This window comes from Leptodactylus fuscus, chromosome 4 (genome assembly GCF_031893055.1).
Source record: "Leptodactylus fuscus isolate aLepFus1 chromosome 4, aLepFus1.hap2, whole genome shotgun sequence".
NCBI lineage: Eukaryota > Metazoa > Chordata > Amphibia > Anura > Leptodactylidae > Leptodactylus > Leptodactylus fuscus.
The window spans coordinates 135,120,405-135,138,842 of record NC_134268.1 but is presented as its reverse complement, the minus strand read 5'-3'; the positions used below and the strand labels follow the sequence as shown (position 1 = coordinate 135,138,842).

Genomic DNA, 18,438 nt, shown 5'->3' with positions numbered 1-18,438 from the left:
CCCGGCTGCTATGTTTATTTATATTTGTTATTTCTTTTGTCATTTAGTTTGCTTCCTATGGTATGTTAACTTTAGTGGCAGCAAGTATATTGCAAAGCTTCAATGTGAAATCAAAGGCATACAGAGTAAGGGCCCCATAGACGTGTGTCAGTTCTGTGTTATGACTTCATATGGGGAAGTTGTATGGGATGTACTATTGTAATTGATGTGCTTTGAAATACCTTATTTACAAGATAATGGATTGACATTTTCATACTATATTAACATTATTGTCTTCTTGCAGAGTGCATCTGGCACTGGATTGGCATTCATTGTTTTCACTGAAGCTATCATTCAAATGCCTGGATCCCAGGTGTGGTCTTTTCTGTTTTTTATAATGCTATTCACTCTTGGTTTGTCTTCAATGTTTGGAAATATTGAAGGAGTGCTGACACCAATATTAGATCTTAAAATATTTCCAAAATGGATCCCCATTGAGGTTATATCCGGTAAGTTTAAAATATTATCACTAGTAGACTATAAAATATAAACTGGAGGCAAGCAAACAACAAAGATCTAATATGGAAGAGGTTGCCCAAGAGTTGATGGATAGATGGATTGCCTATCCACGAAAATAGGTCATTAATTTCCGATCTGTTTTGGTTCAACTCTTGGGACTCCCACTCACTAGCTGCTGCAGCTGACAGATTCTGCACAGAGTATGGATCTGTAACAGATAGCTCTGTATACTTCAGGAAATTCAGATGGGGTTCTTGGGTCTGGAATTTGATGCAGAGGCCGCCTCAGATTCCGGACCAAAAAATGGCTAGCCACGCCTGGATGCTAGTGCAGTGCACGGCATCCAGTCGCAGCTTTCCGCTCCGGATTAGGCCCAAATGAAAGGGCCTAGCCGGGAGGGAGATGTCGCAAGGCGGATGTCTAAGGCTGAATCAGCCGCGGAATCCGCCTGAAGAAAGGGCATGTCGCTTCTTTTTTCTGTGAGCGGGAACAAACCACTCACGAAAAAAGGAAATTAAAGACTTGCAATACCAAAGGAAAACACAGACTTGCAATACCAGTCTCTCTGATTGGCGATAGCAGGCATTTTGAGATATGATCAATATTAAGCACTTTGGAGATGGTTGTAGTGACCCCACTATGTACAGGCCCATCTAGTATTTGCCAGAATGTCAGTCCAGCTCTGACCTGTTCTCATACCCCGTTTCTCCAAAAATAAGCCATACAGTGAAAATAAGCCTGGGTTTTTGGAGTAGGCTTGAAATATAAGTCCTTCTATAAGCCCTAGTTACAGTCAGCGCCTTTAGCGCTAGGTTATGTCAAATGATTTCACTGACATCATGGAGATGTAGCACAAGCATACCGTAGATTCCAACCAACCAGGACAAGTGCCCCACTACCTCCTGTCACAGCAGGGCAAAATCTGCTCCCAAGTCCCGCTGCAGAGTCCCACATCCTAAATCTGCCTTCCAACTGTTGCCTCCTGGTTACGCCTCCAGACCACTGCTATGCTGTGGGCTTGGTTACGTACGTGGCCAGACATCAGGTGCCAACCCTGCTGCTCCCACAGACGCAGCCACTCCACTACAGCACCTCTCCCGTAGTGTAAAGGAGAGGAGATAGAGAGGGCATGGTGCAACTGCCACACAAAGTGTTTAGAGAGAGAGAGTGCCAGTATGTTTGTTTAAGACCCATTGATATCACACCATCAAATGTGAATGTAAATTAGGGTTAGGATTATTAACCCTAACCATTTTACAAGATTTGTAAAATTTAGACCTACCCCGAAAATAAGCCCAACCCTTTTTTTCAGAGAAAAACAATATTATAAGACCCTGTCTTATTTTCATAGACACTTTTGTATGTTTTCGTACAATTTGTATGTGTTTTACACAAAGTAAAATTTGAATGTACTGGTTATACTTTAAAGGTTGGGGCATGCTATTCTTAAAGTACACCCAAAGTGCAAAGTTTGATTACCCCTTATACTCTCTTTCTTTCTTTTATAGCTTTAATATGCCTGATATCTTTTTCATTGTCTCTCATTTTCACAATGAGATCTGGAAATTACTGGCTTCAAATCTTTGATACATTCACAGGATCTTTAACGCTTTTAGTCGTTGTTTTCTGTGAAGTCATTGCTGTTACATACGTATATGGTATTGACAGGTAAAATACAGTTGATATTTTTCTTAAATATGTTATATTATATTAATCAACACTGGGGATGCCTCCACTGCTGCTTGAAAACTCTCCAGCGACTGCATCTGTTTTCTTCTCTGCCTCTTCTCTTCCAGCAAAAGCGCCGACTGCGCATGGTCGTCGGCCATTTTCCTGGGTTCCAGTGTCCTCTCCTGCGCGTCCCAGCTCTTCTGCTCCAGCGCTGTAATCTGGGTCTCTTATGTTGTTCCGCTGAAGCCACTGATTGGCCTCAGCAGGCCTCAGGAAGAGGGCCCGTGATGTAACAGGTAGTGACATTGCAGGCCCTTCACTAATTGACCTCAGCGGTCACGTGACTGCTGAGGCCAGTCAACAGCTTCAGCGGAACTCCGGAAGACACTGCTGGGGCAGAAGAACTGGGACACGCGGGAGGACACGGAGCACAGTGGAAAGGTAAAATGCCTTTTTTATTGGTTTCACTGAACCCAGCTGATCTAAATGTTAAAAGGTTGTTTCATTTTTGCCTGGACAACCCCTTTAAGTCACTATGTAATGGTTGTTGTGTTACATTATCATTTAGGACTTTTATAGAGGTATTATTGGTACTATTAGTCTCCGCATTGTGTGTTTTGTTCCATAACAGTATGGATGTAATATTTATTCACTGTATGGTGGTAATATTTGATACAGTATTATTATTTGATAACTATATATACTTATAAAAATAAAATTTCTATGTGTAGGGACTCAGACCTTATTTTTTAAGACCCTGGCGGCGTGTGCAGTTTGGTTCTTGGCTTAAAGTTTTTGGTTGCACTGTGTGAACACGGTTCTAGTTCTGTGATTGATTTTTCCACCACACCCATCTCCTTCACCTTCATTTCCCTCTGCTCCTCTAAGAATTAAGATTTGTTTTGCCCTGTGATTGACAGCTGCCTTCCTGTCAACTCCATGGGCGGGTTCTTCCTCTCTATTTAGTCTTGGCTCTCATTCACACCAGCGCTTGCTATTGCCTTGTGCATACTTGCTTCTTGCTGTCACTATTTTTGCTTGCGTTCTAATCCTTCACCTTTGGCTTTCCTTACTGACTATTCTTTGGACTCCGATTTGGCACTGCATCGCTCGACTGTTTACTAACCCTTGGCTAGCTGACCTCCCTTTGTTGTTGTCCATCTTGTCTGCATTTTGTATATCACATATACAGGAAGGGACTGTCTTCGTGGTTGCTGCCTATTACGTAGGATAGGGCCTGGCAATAGGAAGGGACAGTTGGGGGCTTCAGCTTAGGGCTCACTGTCTCTTGTGTCCCTTCCCAGGGTTCAACAGCTACTGGGGAATTGCTGTCCTATGAATTCCCTAACATAATAGCAAGCCCAAAAACCTACTTCCATTGCATCCCTCCAGATAAATATGGATCCTATTCAGGGCCTTGTGGCCAAGTTGGAGGGATTGACAGGCTTGGTAGCTGAGCTAGCGAAACAGGCTCAGATCCTTACTGAGGCTGCTGCTTCATCCCCAGCTGGTTCTTCAGTTAAGAAAGTCAAGATGTTACTCCCAGATCGTTTCTCAGGGGACCGTGAAAAATAGTGACAGCAAGGAGCAAGTACGCACAAGGCAATAGCAAGCACTGGTGTGAATGAGAGCCAAGACTAAATAGGGAGGAAGAACCCGCCCATGGAGTTGCCAGGAAGGCAGATTGTCAATCACAGGGCAAAACAAAACTTAACTCTTAGAGGAGCAGAGGGAAATGAAGGTGAAGGAGACAGGTGTGGTGGAAAAATCAATCACAGAACTAGAGCCGTGTTCACGGTGTCCGACATGTAGTGTCCGCTCCTAGTGTCCGCTCAAAATCTGTCACGGACACTAGGAGCGGACACTAGATGTGTCCGTGACACCTGTCATTCACTTGAATGGGCATCGGGTGCGTTCTTTTGCACTCCGTGCCCATCCTTTCCTGTCCGCAAGAGAAGGTGTCCGACTTCTCAAGCGGACAGAAAAACCCTGCATGCCCATCCTTTCCTGTCCGCAAGAGAAGGTGTCCGACTTCTCAAGCGGACAGAAAAACCCTGCATGCAGGGTTCTTCTGTCCGCTTGAGAAGTCGGACATCTTCTCTTGCGGACAGGAAAGGACGGGCACGGAGTGCAAAAGAACGCACCCGATGCCCATTCAAGTGAATGACAGGTGTCACGGACACATCTAGTGTCCGCTCCTAGTGTCCGTGACAGATTTTGAGCGGACACTAGGAGCGGACACTACATGTCGGACACCGACGGTAGTGTGAACGCCCCCTTAGTTATAAGGAGTGAATTGACACAGTCATATGCACACAGGATGTCCATTACATTTCACAGTCCAATAGAGGATATTATAGTTTTTAATAGGTGGATTAATGCGAATAATTGAAATCTTTAATATGGCTTAGCCATAATATTGTCATGTGCATGAGTAATTTTGAGTTTTGCTGGCCTGAAAGATACTTCAATATGGTTAGTAAGATACATTGGTTTATACAGCCTAGTTATTTATCTGCAGCACTCATGCTGTAAGTAAAAAAAATCGCTTACCTAAACCAAATTAGATAATGCAGCTGATCTTATCATTGTTTTTGATGGTTGTTTTTTTCTATTAAATAATCTTCAATTATACTGTTTTTATCCAGATTTAGTGAAGATATCAGATGGATGACTGGAAGACGTCCAAATATTTACTGGCAAGCTACATGGAGATATATTAGTCCATTGCTAATGGTAGCTATGTTCATATCATATATTGCAGTTCAATTTTTATCACCCTTGACTTATGAACCATGGGATCCAAATTATGTAAGTAACTAATATATTGTGTGAATATAAGTGCTGGGGAAAATATAGATTACAATATTTGCTTAAGGGAAATATTCTTTTATACCTTTATAACAGGGGGAGCTCATTTTATCTGATACAAAGATCCAGATTACAGTAGATCGCCTCTGATTGTAGGGTTTTTTACTTACGGTATTTTCTGCACGTGATTATAGTGACAGCCATTTTGCCTGACCTGCTCTTAACAGCATTGCAGCAGCAACATGGACCAAAATAACAATCTGGAAAAAGTTGCTTTTCATGTTGTTTGACCTGTGCAGAGGTTTATAGGGCATTTTTTTTTTTTTGTAATTCTGCCTGTGATGAGGACTACTAAATAGAAAACCAAATAGTGTACAGCAGGCATGTCAAACTCAGGGTACCCCGAGGGCCACATGAGTAACAAGAGGTTGTTGCGAGGGCCGCACACAGCAGCTAATGTCACACACGTATTTTAACAGCAGTCATGAAAACAAGATATGAAGTAGTAATATGTAACAGCAACATATATTTAACAAAAATACAGCAATTAAAAACTAAACATTTATTTGCTATCATTTTTTTCAATCTTTTTTAGATTATAAGTGGTGATCAGTCAGCCTTGTTCTCTGAGAAGATTTTGTTAGCTTCATAAAGAAAATTATCTGTTTACATATACACCCTTCATCTGCCCCCAGATTCATGTCCCCCCATCTCTGCCCCCAGATTCATGTCCCCCCATCTCTGCCCCCAGATTCATGTCCCCCCTCCATCTCTGCCCCCAGTTTCATGTCCCCTCCATCTCTGCCCCCAGACTCATGTCCCTCCCATCTCTGCCCCCAGACTCATGTCCCTCCCATCTCTTCCCCCAGATTCATATCCCCCCATCTCTGCCCCCCAGATTCATATCCCCCCATCTCTGCCCCCCAGATTCATATCCCCCCATCTCTGCCCCCCCAGATTCATATCCCCCATCTCTGCCCCCCATATTCATGTCCCCCCATCTCTGCCCCCAGATTCATGTCCCCTCCATCTCTGCCCCCAAATTCATGTCCCCCCATCTCTGCCCCCAGATTCATGTCCCCCATCTCTGCCCCCAGATTCATGTCGCCCATCTCTGCCCCGACTCATGTCCCCCCCATCTCTGCCCCAGATTAATGTTCCCCCATCTCTGCCCCCAGATTCATGTCCCCTCCATCTCTGCCCCCAGATTCATGTCCCCCCATCTCTGCCCCCAGATTCATGTCCCCCCTCCATCTCTGCCCCCAGTTTCATGTCCCCTCCATCTCTGCCCCCAGACTCATGTCCCTCCCATCTCTGCCCCCCAGATTCATATCCCCCCATCTCTGCCCTCCAGATTCATATCCCCCATCTCTTCCCCCCAGATTCATATCCCTCCATCTCTGCCCCCCAGTTTCATATCCCCCCATCTCTGCCCCCTCATATTCATGTCCCCCCATCTCTGCCCCCATATTCAAGTCCCCCCCATCTCTGCCCCCAGATTCATGTCCCCCCCATCTCTGCCCCCAGATTCATGTCCCCCCATCTCTGCACCCAGATTCATGTCCCCCATCTCTGCCCCCAGATTCATGTGCCCTCCATCTCTGCCCCCAGATTCATGTCCCCACATCTCTGCCCCCAGATTCATGTCCTCTCCATCTCTGCCCCCAGTGTCATGTCCCCCCATCTCTACCCCCAGTGTCATGCCGTCCCCTCCTTCACCTGCCCTCAGTTTCACGTTCCACCTCTATGCGTACACACATTAAACTTACCTTCTCCGACGACTTCGAGTCCTCGCTCCCCCGCCGCACTCTCTCTCTCTCTCTCTCTCTCTCTCTCTCGGGCTAGTTCACATGTGAACTGCCCACGCAGGTTTTGACACCGAGAGAGACACAGCGAGCCGTGTCTCTCTCTGGTCAAAACCCGCCTGCCGCGACCATCGCGGTCGCGGCTTTCCCCTCCGCTGTTGGCTCAAATGAATGAGCCGACATAGGAAGGTGCTGTTAGCAGCGTGTTAGCAGCTGTTAGCAGCGTTAGCAGCGTGTTAGCAGCGAGTAGCCGCGAGAGTATTGCACCTCTGCGGCCCGCACAAAAGTCTCAAACTTTGTCTCTTAGAGACAAAGTTTGAGACTTTTGTGCGGGCCGCAGATATGCCTGTAAAGGGCCGCATGTTTGACATGCCTGGTGTACAGCAAACAGAATGTCTGCTAAGCTTAGTGCCCAGGAGTGTAGGATTTTTTTAAAATATAGATGGCATGGAAAATTAAAAAATTTAGAAAAATATTTGGATAAATACCTCCTCTGACCTGTATCTCTCCAGTACTACCAAACTGTTAAATGATAATGGGACCTTGCTGTGAAAATATAAGCAATTTGTCATCTGCCCCCAGTTTAATGTCCCCCTTCCATTTCTGCCTCCAGTTTCATGTCCCCCTTCATCTGCCACGAGTTTAACGTCTTCCTCTATCTGCCCCCCTTCATCTGCCCCTAGTTTCACGTGCCCCTTTCATTATGTTCTCCCTCAATTTGTCCTCAAAGTTTAACATAGAAAACACGGATACTCACCTCTTCACTCCTCTGATGCTCTATCTGTATTCCTAGTCACAGAGTGTCCTGGGAGCTGTAGGCGCAATGTGAGTGATGTCATCACATCACTCCTACAGTTCCCATAGCCGAAGCACACGGGGCGCTCAGTGGTAAAGCAGGTGCTGTCTGACATCAGCTCCTGCTTCATTAACCATTGTATTCAACTCATCTCCGTCCTCCAGATGCAGATGTGTTGAAACCAAGACATACCTCCCATCGACCGGGACAGTGGAACAGAACCCACAATCCTGGACGGTTGGGAGGTAAGCTGTACTGAGGAGACCCCACAGTATAATAAAAGCACCAAAGAGGAGGGCCAAACCTCATGAATATTTGTCAAATTTAATGGGGTTCACCTGAAGTGGCTCTAGGGGGGCTCAGCATTTGTGGAGAGCATATCCTATCCTATCCTATAATATCCTATCCTTCCTACTTATATACTTATAATATTATAGTTTGGATGTTTGTTACTCAATCACGCAAAAACGGCTGAACGGATTTAGCTGAAATTTGGCGTATAGATAGATAGGAACCCCGATTAAAATATAGGCTATGTTTTAGCCCGGTAAATGATGTCACTACATGATCATTAAGCGCAAATTTACACACACACTATGTTTGAGGACCTTTCATGACGTCATCACAGGCCCTTCAGTCGTCCCATAGGATCATGCTATGTGGCTATATGGTGGGCAGAGCTACATGCTAATTTGGGGGCGGAGCTAAACAGGAAGGAGCCGGACAATTTGAAAGCTGAAGAAAATGGAGTCTCCAGCTGAACAGATTTGGCTGAAATTTGGCACATACATAGATAGGAACCCCGATTAAAACATGTTACTTTTTATCCTGATAAATGACGTCACTACATGACTGTTAAGCATGAATTTAGACACACACTACGTTGGAGGACCTTTGATGATGTCATCACAGGCCCTTCAGCCGTCCCATAGGATCACACTATGTGGTGGGTGGAGCTACACGCTAATTTGGGAGCAGAGCTAAACAGGAAGGAGCCGGACAGTTTGAAAGCTGAAGAAAATGGAGTCTCCGGCTGAACGGATTTGGCTGAAATTTGGCACAAACATAGATAGGAACCCCGATCAAAACATAGGCTACTTTTTATCCCAATAAATGACGTCACTACATGACTGTTAAGCATGAATTTAGACACATACCATGTTGGAAGACCTTTGATGACGTCATCACAGGCCCTTCAGACATCCCATAGGATCACGCTATGTGGTGGGCGGAGCTAAACATGAATTGGGGAGCGGAGCTAAACAGGAGGGAGACGGACAGTCTGAAAGCTGAAGAAAATGGACTCTCATGCAAGATCAGGAAACTACAGAACATACAGGCTGTGTGTGGTCAAGAGGAGAATATCAGCTGTAGGGTTTCAGTAAAAAGGATGGGGAATCTGTTGTTCTGCCTCGGATGTGGGAGGGGGGAGAACTGTTGTACATTTCAGCAACATCCGTTCAGCCGTGTCTAACACAGAAGCTGCTCAGACACTTTCACACAAATTCGCAGATGTAGCAGAGCTGAGGCGCGCTAGCAGTTTGTGTGTGTAAAAGGGGGGCATGTGGTGTTCGGAATGTGCTGGGGGGAGGGAAGGGCGAACTGTCTCAAATTTCACCAGCAGCCATTCAGCCGTGTCTAACACAGACACTGCTAGGACACTCAGAGAAGACAATCCCCATATCTCCCAACAGTCCCGATTTTGGCGGGACAGTCCCGCATTTGCAGTCCTGTCCCGCCGCCTCGAACAGCTTAGAGATTGTCCCGCTTATGAGTGTTTTCTCTTTATAAAGTCACTTTGTCCCGATCTTCTGGCTCTCTGCTGCATCTCCTCCCCCCACCTCTCACTCACACAACCTCCCGCTAAGAGAGGAGAGGAGACTGAGCAGTGACCTATGAGCCGCAGATGCATTGGCCAGGGGCCCGATCGGGATGTCAGGGGCTGGTTTGGGCTCCTGTCCAAGGCATTTGCATTGACAAACTGAGCACTGATAGTGGTGCGGGGCAGGATCGGTAACCTCGGGGCCCCAGGCTGCCGGCAGCGCTGTAATGATTAAAGATGGCCGGCTGCCAACAGTTTCCTAGGGCCCTGACACACACAGGGGCTGCCTATCAGTGGCATACTTTCCCTATTAATATAGGGAAAGTATACATCGGGAGGACTGAGGACACCAGGAGCAGAAGATATTGCATCTTATGAAGATCTCTCTGTGCAGACCGGACTTCCTCCCCCCCAGCAGTGAGCCATCGCTTATCCCTTACATCGCACCGTGTGGGGACAGAGACAAGTCTGCTGCAATGCTGCACTTTCTGCTTCAAATGTGAGTATATATATTTTTTCTTATTTTGGTAAATGTAATATTTATTATGTATATGTGTACATTTGTTTAACCCTTAAGTCCTATCATGGTGTCTATCATACACCACTACCATACACATATCATTATGATAGACACCATGATAGTACTTAAGGGATAAAGTATGTGTCTTGTATACTGTGTGAGGACTGTATGTTTGTATACAGGTATGTGTGAGTATATACAGTATGCTATAATAATGTGTGATTGTATGTATATATGTGAGTATATATAGTATTCATACATTCATGTATATATATGACATATGTGGTATATGAATGTATGTATATATTTTTTTCTTGTTTTGTATCTGTTGCAATCTGCATTATGGAGCATTATATAGAAAAGACAAGTACATTCACAAAAAGAAAATGGCCACTGAAAAAAAAAAAACAATTTCTATCCTTACTGGGCACATTAAAGGACCTCACGGCACCCGAATCCCCAAATTTGAAAGCCACGGCACAAGCCATTTCAGATATATTAATGCGAGCGATTTATGCCAGGTTATTGGCATTTCAACCCTCATTAGATAAATTCAGTGGCATAACTAGGAATGGCGGGGCCCCGAGGCGAACTTTTGACATTGGACCCCCTTCCCCGACCGTCGCCAAAGACCTCGACCGACCCCCTCCTCCGTATTCCAGCGTGCTCTATTATGTCCCTTAGTGGCCGATGCACACAGTATTATGTCCCTCAGTGGCCCCTGCACACAGTATTATGTCCCTCAGTGGCCCCTGCACACAGTATTATGTCCCTCAGTGGCCATCTTTTCAGACCCCAGAGTATAATAATCGGAGACCCAGGGGAATAAAAACATAAAAAAACACTGTTACCTGTCCCCCGCCTCTGCTGCAGTCCTCCACTGTCGGCCTTCTTCAATGATGTTGGACGTCACATGACCCGGGACGCAGGCCGGGTTCATGTGATCTCAGAGACGTCAGACAACTAGGCCGAAGCCTGCCCGGAGCCTGGAGAGGTAAGTAACACAGTTTTTTATGATTCTTACGTCTCCCGGGCCTCCGATCATTATACTAGGGGGTCTGCAAAGACCCCCAAGTATAATAATAGTGTTTGTGCCCTTCCATTCTGAGCCCTGCCGTGTCGTCAGACATTATACAACTGCCACATGTAGGGTACTGCCATATCCAGCAGAACCTACGTTACATTTTATGGGGTCAGTGTCTCCTGTGACATGTGCTGGGCACAATATATCGGGCACTGAAATGGCATATATGGTTTGAAAATTGCAATTCTCACTCTGCACCGCCTGCTATGCAGTATCATTTGGAAAAGCCTGTGGGGTCAATATGCTCACTATACCCCTAGATGAGTACCTAAAGGGGTTACGCTTTTAAAATTGAGTCACTTCTTGGGGGTCTCAACTGTACTGGTACCTCAGGGGCCTTATGTAAATGCCTTAGCTGATATATTTTTCTGCTACCAAATCCAGGGTCCTTTCCCATTCTGAGCCCTGCCGTGTCATCAGGCATTATACAACTGCCACATGTAGGGTATTGCCATATCCAGCAGAACCTATGTTACATTTTATGGGGTCAATATCTCCTGTGGCATGTACTGGGCACAATATATCGGGCACTGACATGGCATATATGGTTTGAAAATTGCAATTCTCACTCTGCACCGTCTGCTATGCAGTATCATTTGGAAAAGCCTGTGAGGTCAATTTGCTCACTATACCCCTAGATGAATTCCTTAAGGGGTCTAGTTTCCAAAATGGGGTCACTTTTGGGGGTTTTCCACTGTTATGGTACCTCTAGGGCTCTACAAAAGCAACATGGCACCTATAAATCATTTGTGTGAAATCAGAGCTCCAAAAGAGAAATAACACTCCTTTGCTTCTGAGCCCTCCTCTGTGCCCAAACAGTGGTTTTTGACCACAAATGGGGCATTTCTGTGTTCGGGAGAAATTGGGTAACAAGATGGGCTACTTTATTCCCTTGTAAAAGGGAAAGAAAATATGAAAAAGTGCATATAACTGTAGAAATTATCATTTTTTTAAACTGACGGCCAAATTCAGAGAAGTTCAGTGAAAATTCTGGCCGTTCAAAATGGTCATATGACCCCTAGATGAATTCCTTAAGGGGTCTAGTTTCCAAAATGGGGTCACTTTTGGAGGTTTCCCACTATTGTGGTACCTCTAGGGCTCTGCAAATGCAACATGGTGTCTAAAAACTATCCTAATGAAATTGCTGCACCAAAATCCTCAAAGGTGCTTTTTCATTTCTGAGGGCTGTTTTTGAGTCAACTTACACAGAGGGGCCACATATGGGATATTTCTACAAACTTCAGAATCAGAGAAATAAATATTATGGTATGTTTTGCTATTAACAATCTGTCTTTGTTACTGGAAAATCTAGTTTGTAATGGAAAATGTGCAAAAAAAAGTGGCTTTTGGAAATTTCACCTCCATTTTGCATTAATTCCTGTGGAACACCTAAAGGGTTAACAAAGTTCCTATATACAATTTTGAATAGTTTGAAGGCTATACATTCTAAAATGGGATCATTTATTGGTGTTTTCTATTATATAGGCCCCTCAAAGTCACTTCACAACTAAATAGGTCCCTAGAAAACACAATCTTGAAATTTTTTTGAAAATTTGCTACTAAAGTTATAAGCCTTCTAACTTCCTAGAAAAGTAAAAGGACATTGAAGAAACAATGCCAATATAAAGTAGACATATGGAAAATGTTAATTAGGAAGACTTTTGTGTGATCTGACTGTCTGGTTTTTTTTTACAAGAATATCAGAAACTTTAAAAATTTATAATTTTATGAAATTTTCAGTACATTGTCCTTTTTTTAACAAACAAACACAAAGTATAATGAACAAAATTTACCAACAACATAAAGTAGAAGGTGTCACAAAAAACAATCTTGGAATCACCTGGATAGGTAAATGCAATATGAAGCTATCCTCACATAAAGTAAAAGAAGTCATATTTGAAAAACAGGGTCTGAGCCTTAAGGCCCAAAGTACCCTGCGTCCTTAAGGGGTTAAGAAATGATCAGAGAAAATCTTTAAAACTAAGCAAAGTTTACTTATATCTACAAATTTAAAAGTATTATATTTAAGGATATACCCCCTGTGGACTCCATTTTTTTTTTTTTTCATTTTATGTATGCCATAACATTTTTTATATTACTCCCACCCAATTCAAATAGTTACACAGCAGGCTATTGCTCATATCAAGTGACTAGTGTTACCATTCAGATCCACCACTACAGCTTCAGAGCTACTTCTACCTGCCAAGTTTAATTTGACAAAGTTCTAATGACCAAAACATAGCCATTATGTCTGGACTACCACAGCTATAGATTCAACATGGACTAATGTTGGATTGACCTTTATACTAGGTGTTCTAAAACCTCATTTCCAAAAAAGTTGGGATGGTTTGTAAAAAAAATTGTAAAGAAAACAAGAATGCAATGAGCTGGAAATCTTATATAACCATAATTTTATTTACAATAGAATATACAACACATATCAGAAGTTGAAAGTTAAACATTTTTCCTTTTCATTTGAAACAAATGACTAATTTAGAAATTGCTTGTAGCAACACATCTGAAAAAGTTGGAACAGGCCACATCTACTGTTGTGTAGCATGCTATCTTTATTAAACGAGTCTATAAACATCTGGGGGGTGAAGAGACCAATCACTGAAGTTTTGGAATATTGTCCCTTTCTTGTCTTATTCATCTAAATGTTCAACAGCCGTAGGATGTTTTCTCTTACTGAAAGGTCTGGACTGTAGGCAGACCAGTTTAGCACAAAGACTCTTCGTCTGTAAAGTCATGCTGTTGTAATGGATGGAGTATGTGGTTTAGCATTGTCTTGCTGAAAAATACAAGGCCTTTCCCTGAAAGACATATCTGGATGGGAGCATATGTTGTTCTCAAACCTCTATACATTGCTCAATAGTAACATAAAGAAGTTCACATTTTGACTCACCTGATCAGAGAACAGTTTTTAAGTCCATTTTAAACAAACCTTGGCACAGAGAAGATGGCGGAGTTTCTGGAATGTGTTGTTTTTTCTTTGCATTATAGAGTGTTAACTTTGTGCATTTCATAGTGAATTGTGTTCACAGACACTGATTTCGGAAGCATTGTTGAGCTCATGCAGCTACTTGCATTACCAATTTATGCTTGCTTCTAATGGTGTGTAGTCTGAGGGCCCGTAGATCACGAGCATCCAATCTTGACCGGCAGACTTTTCCCTTTTGGACATGGATTTCTCTAAATTTCCTGAATCTTTTGATGATATTAAGTACTGCAATTTTACACTGAGGTACTATTTTCTAATAGTGTTCTACAAGTTTTAGACAATTTTTCAAAGATTGGTGAACTCTCTCTTCCTCTCCAACATGCTCTTCTTATGCACATGTGACAGTTGAAAATTGCTTCTCAGTGACTATGGAATGTTATACTATTGCCCTCTAAGTAGAGAAGTGGCACTTAGGCTATGACAAAACTAAGAAATAAAAAAAAATGTCTAAAATATAAAGCTGGATGGATCACAATACTGGCCAAAAGATCTGGCAATTTTACATACACCTAATAAAAGTTAATTTTAGGCACGGTTCATTTTTTCTCTCACTAATTGACCCTCCATCTATTTCTTTGGTAGCACCATTTACTTTTTTTTTTTTTTTTTTTTTATTATTAACCCAACTTTTATCCGATGTGTTGCTGCAAGCGATTTGTAAAATGAGTTTTATGATATGTATTCTATAGTGAATAAAATGATTTGCTGGTCGCCGATGACAGGAAAAGAATGGGTGGTCTTCCGAGGAGCTTCCACTGAATTCTGTTTTGTTTTCTTATACAGGAGAACTTTCCTATGAAAAAGACTGAAGATTATCCTAACTGGGTTGTGGCAATTTGTGTCATGTTGGTGGCCATTCCATGCATGTTTATACCATCTATTGCACTATTTCACTTTCTTCGAAAAAAGTTTAAGAAACAAAACTATGCACCAGGAGATCATAAAAATAAAGAGTATATTTCTACAAACAACTTGTAAAAATGCAATAAATTTTGTTTCATTAAAAAAAAGTTTGCAGCGAATATGGAATTTGCATTGTTATTCCTTTTACATGTACCTTCATGCAAGGTACACAATACAAAAGTCTTTAATGAGAACAATTAAACAATTTATAGATTTAATTTTAAAAAATGTTTTGTCACATTTTTTACTTATATAACAGTCTACCTTAGGTAATGTGGTTGCTGAATGAAAGATCATTAAAATTAAAAATCCACTATTCCCAAATGCTACCTTCTATAAATGTTCAAAGTTAAACCCATAAGTAGATATTTGTAACCCCATTAGAACTGCAAAATTCATATATAAATACCTATATATATATATATATATATATATATATATATGTATACTAGCCTCTGCCCGCAACTTCGTCTGCATGTTGTTGGCATCAATAATCCGCCTATATTCAGCAAATTGCTGCCGTCAATGGTTTGCCTGATCCAGCATTTCAGCAGCTCTTAAGCTGTCCTGCTGCTGAACTTGTAACTTTCGCCGTGCCTGTGAGTGTTCAAGCATCTCAGCAGCTTACTGGAAAGCCATATAATGAGCGTGTTGTTGACGTTGATGATCCGCATGCTCCGACGTTTTGGTAGCTCTCAAGCTGGCCTGCCGCTGAACTTGTTCCTTGCACTGTGCCCGTGATTGTTTCGGCATCTCAGCAGCTCACTAGGACGCCATATAATGAGCATGTTGTTGGCATCAATTCTTCACTTGAGGAGAACTCTGTTGACTTCTGGCTACCTTTATAGCTCGCGTTGTTTTAGAATTTTACGACAAATTACATTTTCTTTTTCCTGGCATGTTTAAAAGTAGCACACTGCCAATTTGGATTAAATGTGTTTTCCCATCCATTGTGTCAGCATGCTGCCTGGAGCAGATCAGATGGACTGAGGGTTAGCTGTGTGTTTACATAGAGAGATAACAGACCTGGCTTTATCAGCCAGCTGCCAAGAGCAGTTTAATATAGTATGTGAATATATTCATAACAGTCATGAAGCCATGTCATTTACCGGGATAAAAAGTAGCCTATGTGGTAATCAAGGTTACAATCTATGTGCCAAATTTCATTCAAATCCGTTTAGCCGTTTTTGCGTGATTGAGTAACAAACACAAACACACAAACATCCAAACTTTCACATTTATAATATTAGTAAGATAAGATACATTGTATATACACAGGGTTTAGAGTCCTATTTCAACATCTAATCACACAAGGGTACTCCATTTTAGACACAAAAATAATAAAACCTAACTTTTATTGGCTATAGTTAAAAATCTACACCCAGTGATCATTCCAAAATAAATAAGGTGAATAAAGTGACTAAAAACAAATGACTGATGACCTACACAAGTACTGGGGTCTACCACTGAGGCCCCAGGAAGTGCGGTTTTCACCGCAATACATCGTTTCTCTAGCAATAATCATCCTCCTGATGAGCCATAGCGGCGAAACGCGTAGAGGAAGTCAACTATTATGTTAAGTTATCGCTGCAGTAATAGGCAGGGCACCAGAGTATAGAAATTACTATACAGCTGAGTATATAGTGTGGTTACTTGGGGGAGTCATAAGATTAGCTATAGGTTGACCTGACTTATTATCTAACCCTAGTCTCCACTACTCACTATACACAATTGTATATACATATATACCTGCCTATTTACAATAAGAATCATTATTTAGTTGCTAGATAAGAGTTTTGCTGGGAAACCATCTGTTGTTATGCTGTTCATTAAAACTCCCCTAACAAACAATATATTGGAAGGGAGTGACACAGAAAGATACTGACGATACCACCTAGCAATACATGGTGATTGTACCAACCATAAAATAGTATCAGTCATTTGTTTTTAGTCACTTTATTCACCTTATTTATTTTGGAATGATCACTGGGTGTAGATTTTTAACTATAGCCAATAAAAGTTAGGTTTTATTATTTTTGTGTCTAAAATGGAGTACCCTTGTGTGATTATAAGATAAGATACAGTCCTATGAAAAAGTTTGGGCACCCCTATTAATCTTAATCATTTTTAGTTCTAAATATTTTGGTGTTTGCAACAGCCATTTCAGTTTGATATATCTAATAACTGATGGACACAGTAATATTTCAGGATTGAAATGAGGTTTATTGTACTAACAGAAAATGTGCAATATGCATTAAACCAAAATTTGACCAGTGCAAAAGTATGGGCACCCTTATCATTTTATTGATTTGAATACTCCTAACTACTTTTTACTGACTTACTGAAGCACAAAATTGGTTTTGTAAGCTCACTGAGCTTTGAACTTCATAACCAGGAGTATCCAATCATGAGAAAAGATATTTAAGGTGGCCAATTGCAAGTTGTTCTCCTATTTAAATCTCCTCTGAAGAGTGGCATCATGGGCTACTCAAAACAACTCTCAAATGATCTGAAAACAAAGATTGTTCAACATAGTTGTTCAGGGGAAGGATACAAAAAGTTGTCTCAGAGATTTAATCTGTCAGTTTCCACTGTGAGGAACATAGTAAGGAAATGGAAGACCACAGGGACAGTTCTTGTTAAGCCCAGAAGTGGCAGGCCAAGAAAAATATCAGAAAGGCAGGGAAGAAGAATGGTGAGAACAGTCAAGGACAATCCACAGACCACCTCCAAAGAGCTGCAGCATCATCTTGCTGCAGATGGTGTCACTGTGCATCGGTCAACAATAGAGCGCACTTTGCACAATCAGAAGCTGTATTAGAGAGTGATGAGAAAGAAGCTGTTTCTGCAAGCACGCCACAAACAGAGTCACCTGAGGTATGCAAATGCACATTTTGACAAGCCAGCTTCATTTTGGAAGAAGGTCCTGTGGACTGATGAAACAAAGATTGAGTTTTTTGGTCATACAAAAAGGCGTTATGCATGGCATCCAAAAAAAAACAGCATTACACGAAAAACACTTGCTACCCACTGTAAAATTTGGTGGAGGTTCCATCATGCTTTGGGGCTGTGTGGCCAATGCCGGCACCAGGAATCTTGTTAAAGTTGAGGGTCGCATGGATTCCACTCAGTATCAGCAGATTCTTGAGAATAATGTTCAAGAATCAGTGACGAAGTTGAAGTTACGCCGGGGATGGATATTTCAGCAAGACAATGATCCAAAACACCGCTCCAAATCGACTCTGCATTCATGCAGAGGAACAATTACAATGTTCTGGAATGGCCATCTCAGTCCCCAGACCTGAATATCATTGAACATCTGTGGGATGATTTGAAGCAGGCTGTCCATGCTCGGCGACCATCAAACTTAACTGAACTTGAATTGTTTTGCAAAGAGGAATGGTCCAAAATCCCTTCATCCAGGATCCAGGAACTAATTAAGAGCTACAGGAAGCGACTAGAGGCTGTTATCTTTGCAAAAGGAGGATCTACTAAATATTAATGTCACTTTTCTGTTGAGGTGTCCA

At 42.2% G+C, this 18,438-nt stretch overlaps 1 protein-coding gene across 1 annotated transcript in view; it reads left to right on the top strand.

The window, feature by feature from the left end:
• Positions 1 to 18,438, top strand: part of LOC142201090 (sodium-dependent neutral amino acid transporter B(0)AT3-like) — a 69,655-nt gene that overhangs the window by 49,471 nt on the left and 1,746 nt on the right. The window contains exons 11-14 of the mRNA XM_075271921.1: positions 284 to 488; positions 2,007 to 2,166; positions 4,818 to 4,980; positions 14,792 to 14,982. Of these exons, the coding sequence (XP_075128022.1) occupies positions 284 to 488; positions 2,007 to 2,166; positions 4,818 to 4,980; positions 14,792 to 14,982 (719 nt within the window). The remainder of the gene's footprint in view (positions 1 to 283; positions 489 to 2,006; positions 2,167 to 4,817; positions 4,981 to 14,791; positions 14,983 to 18,438) is intronic.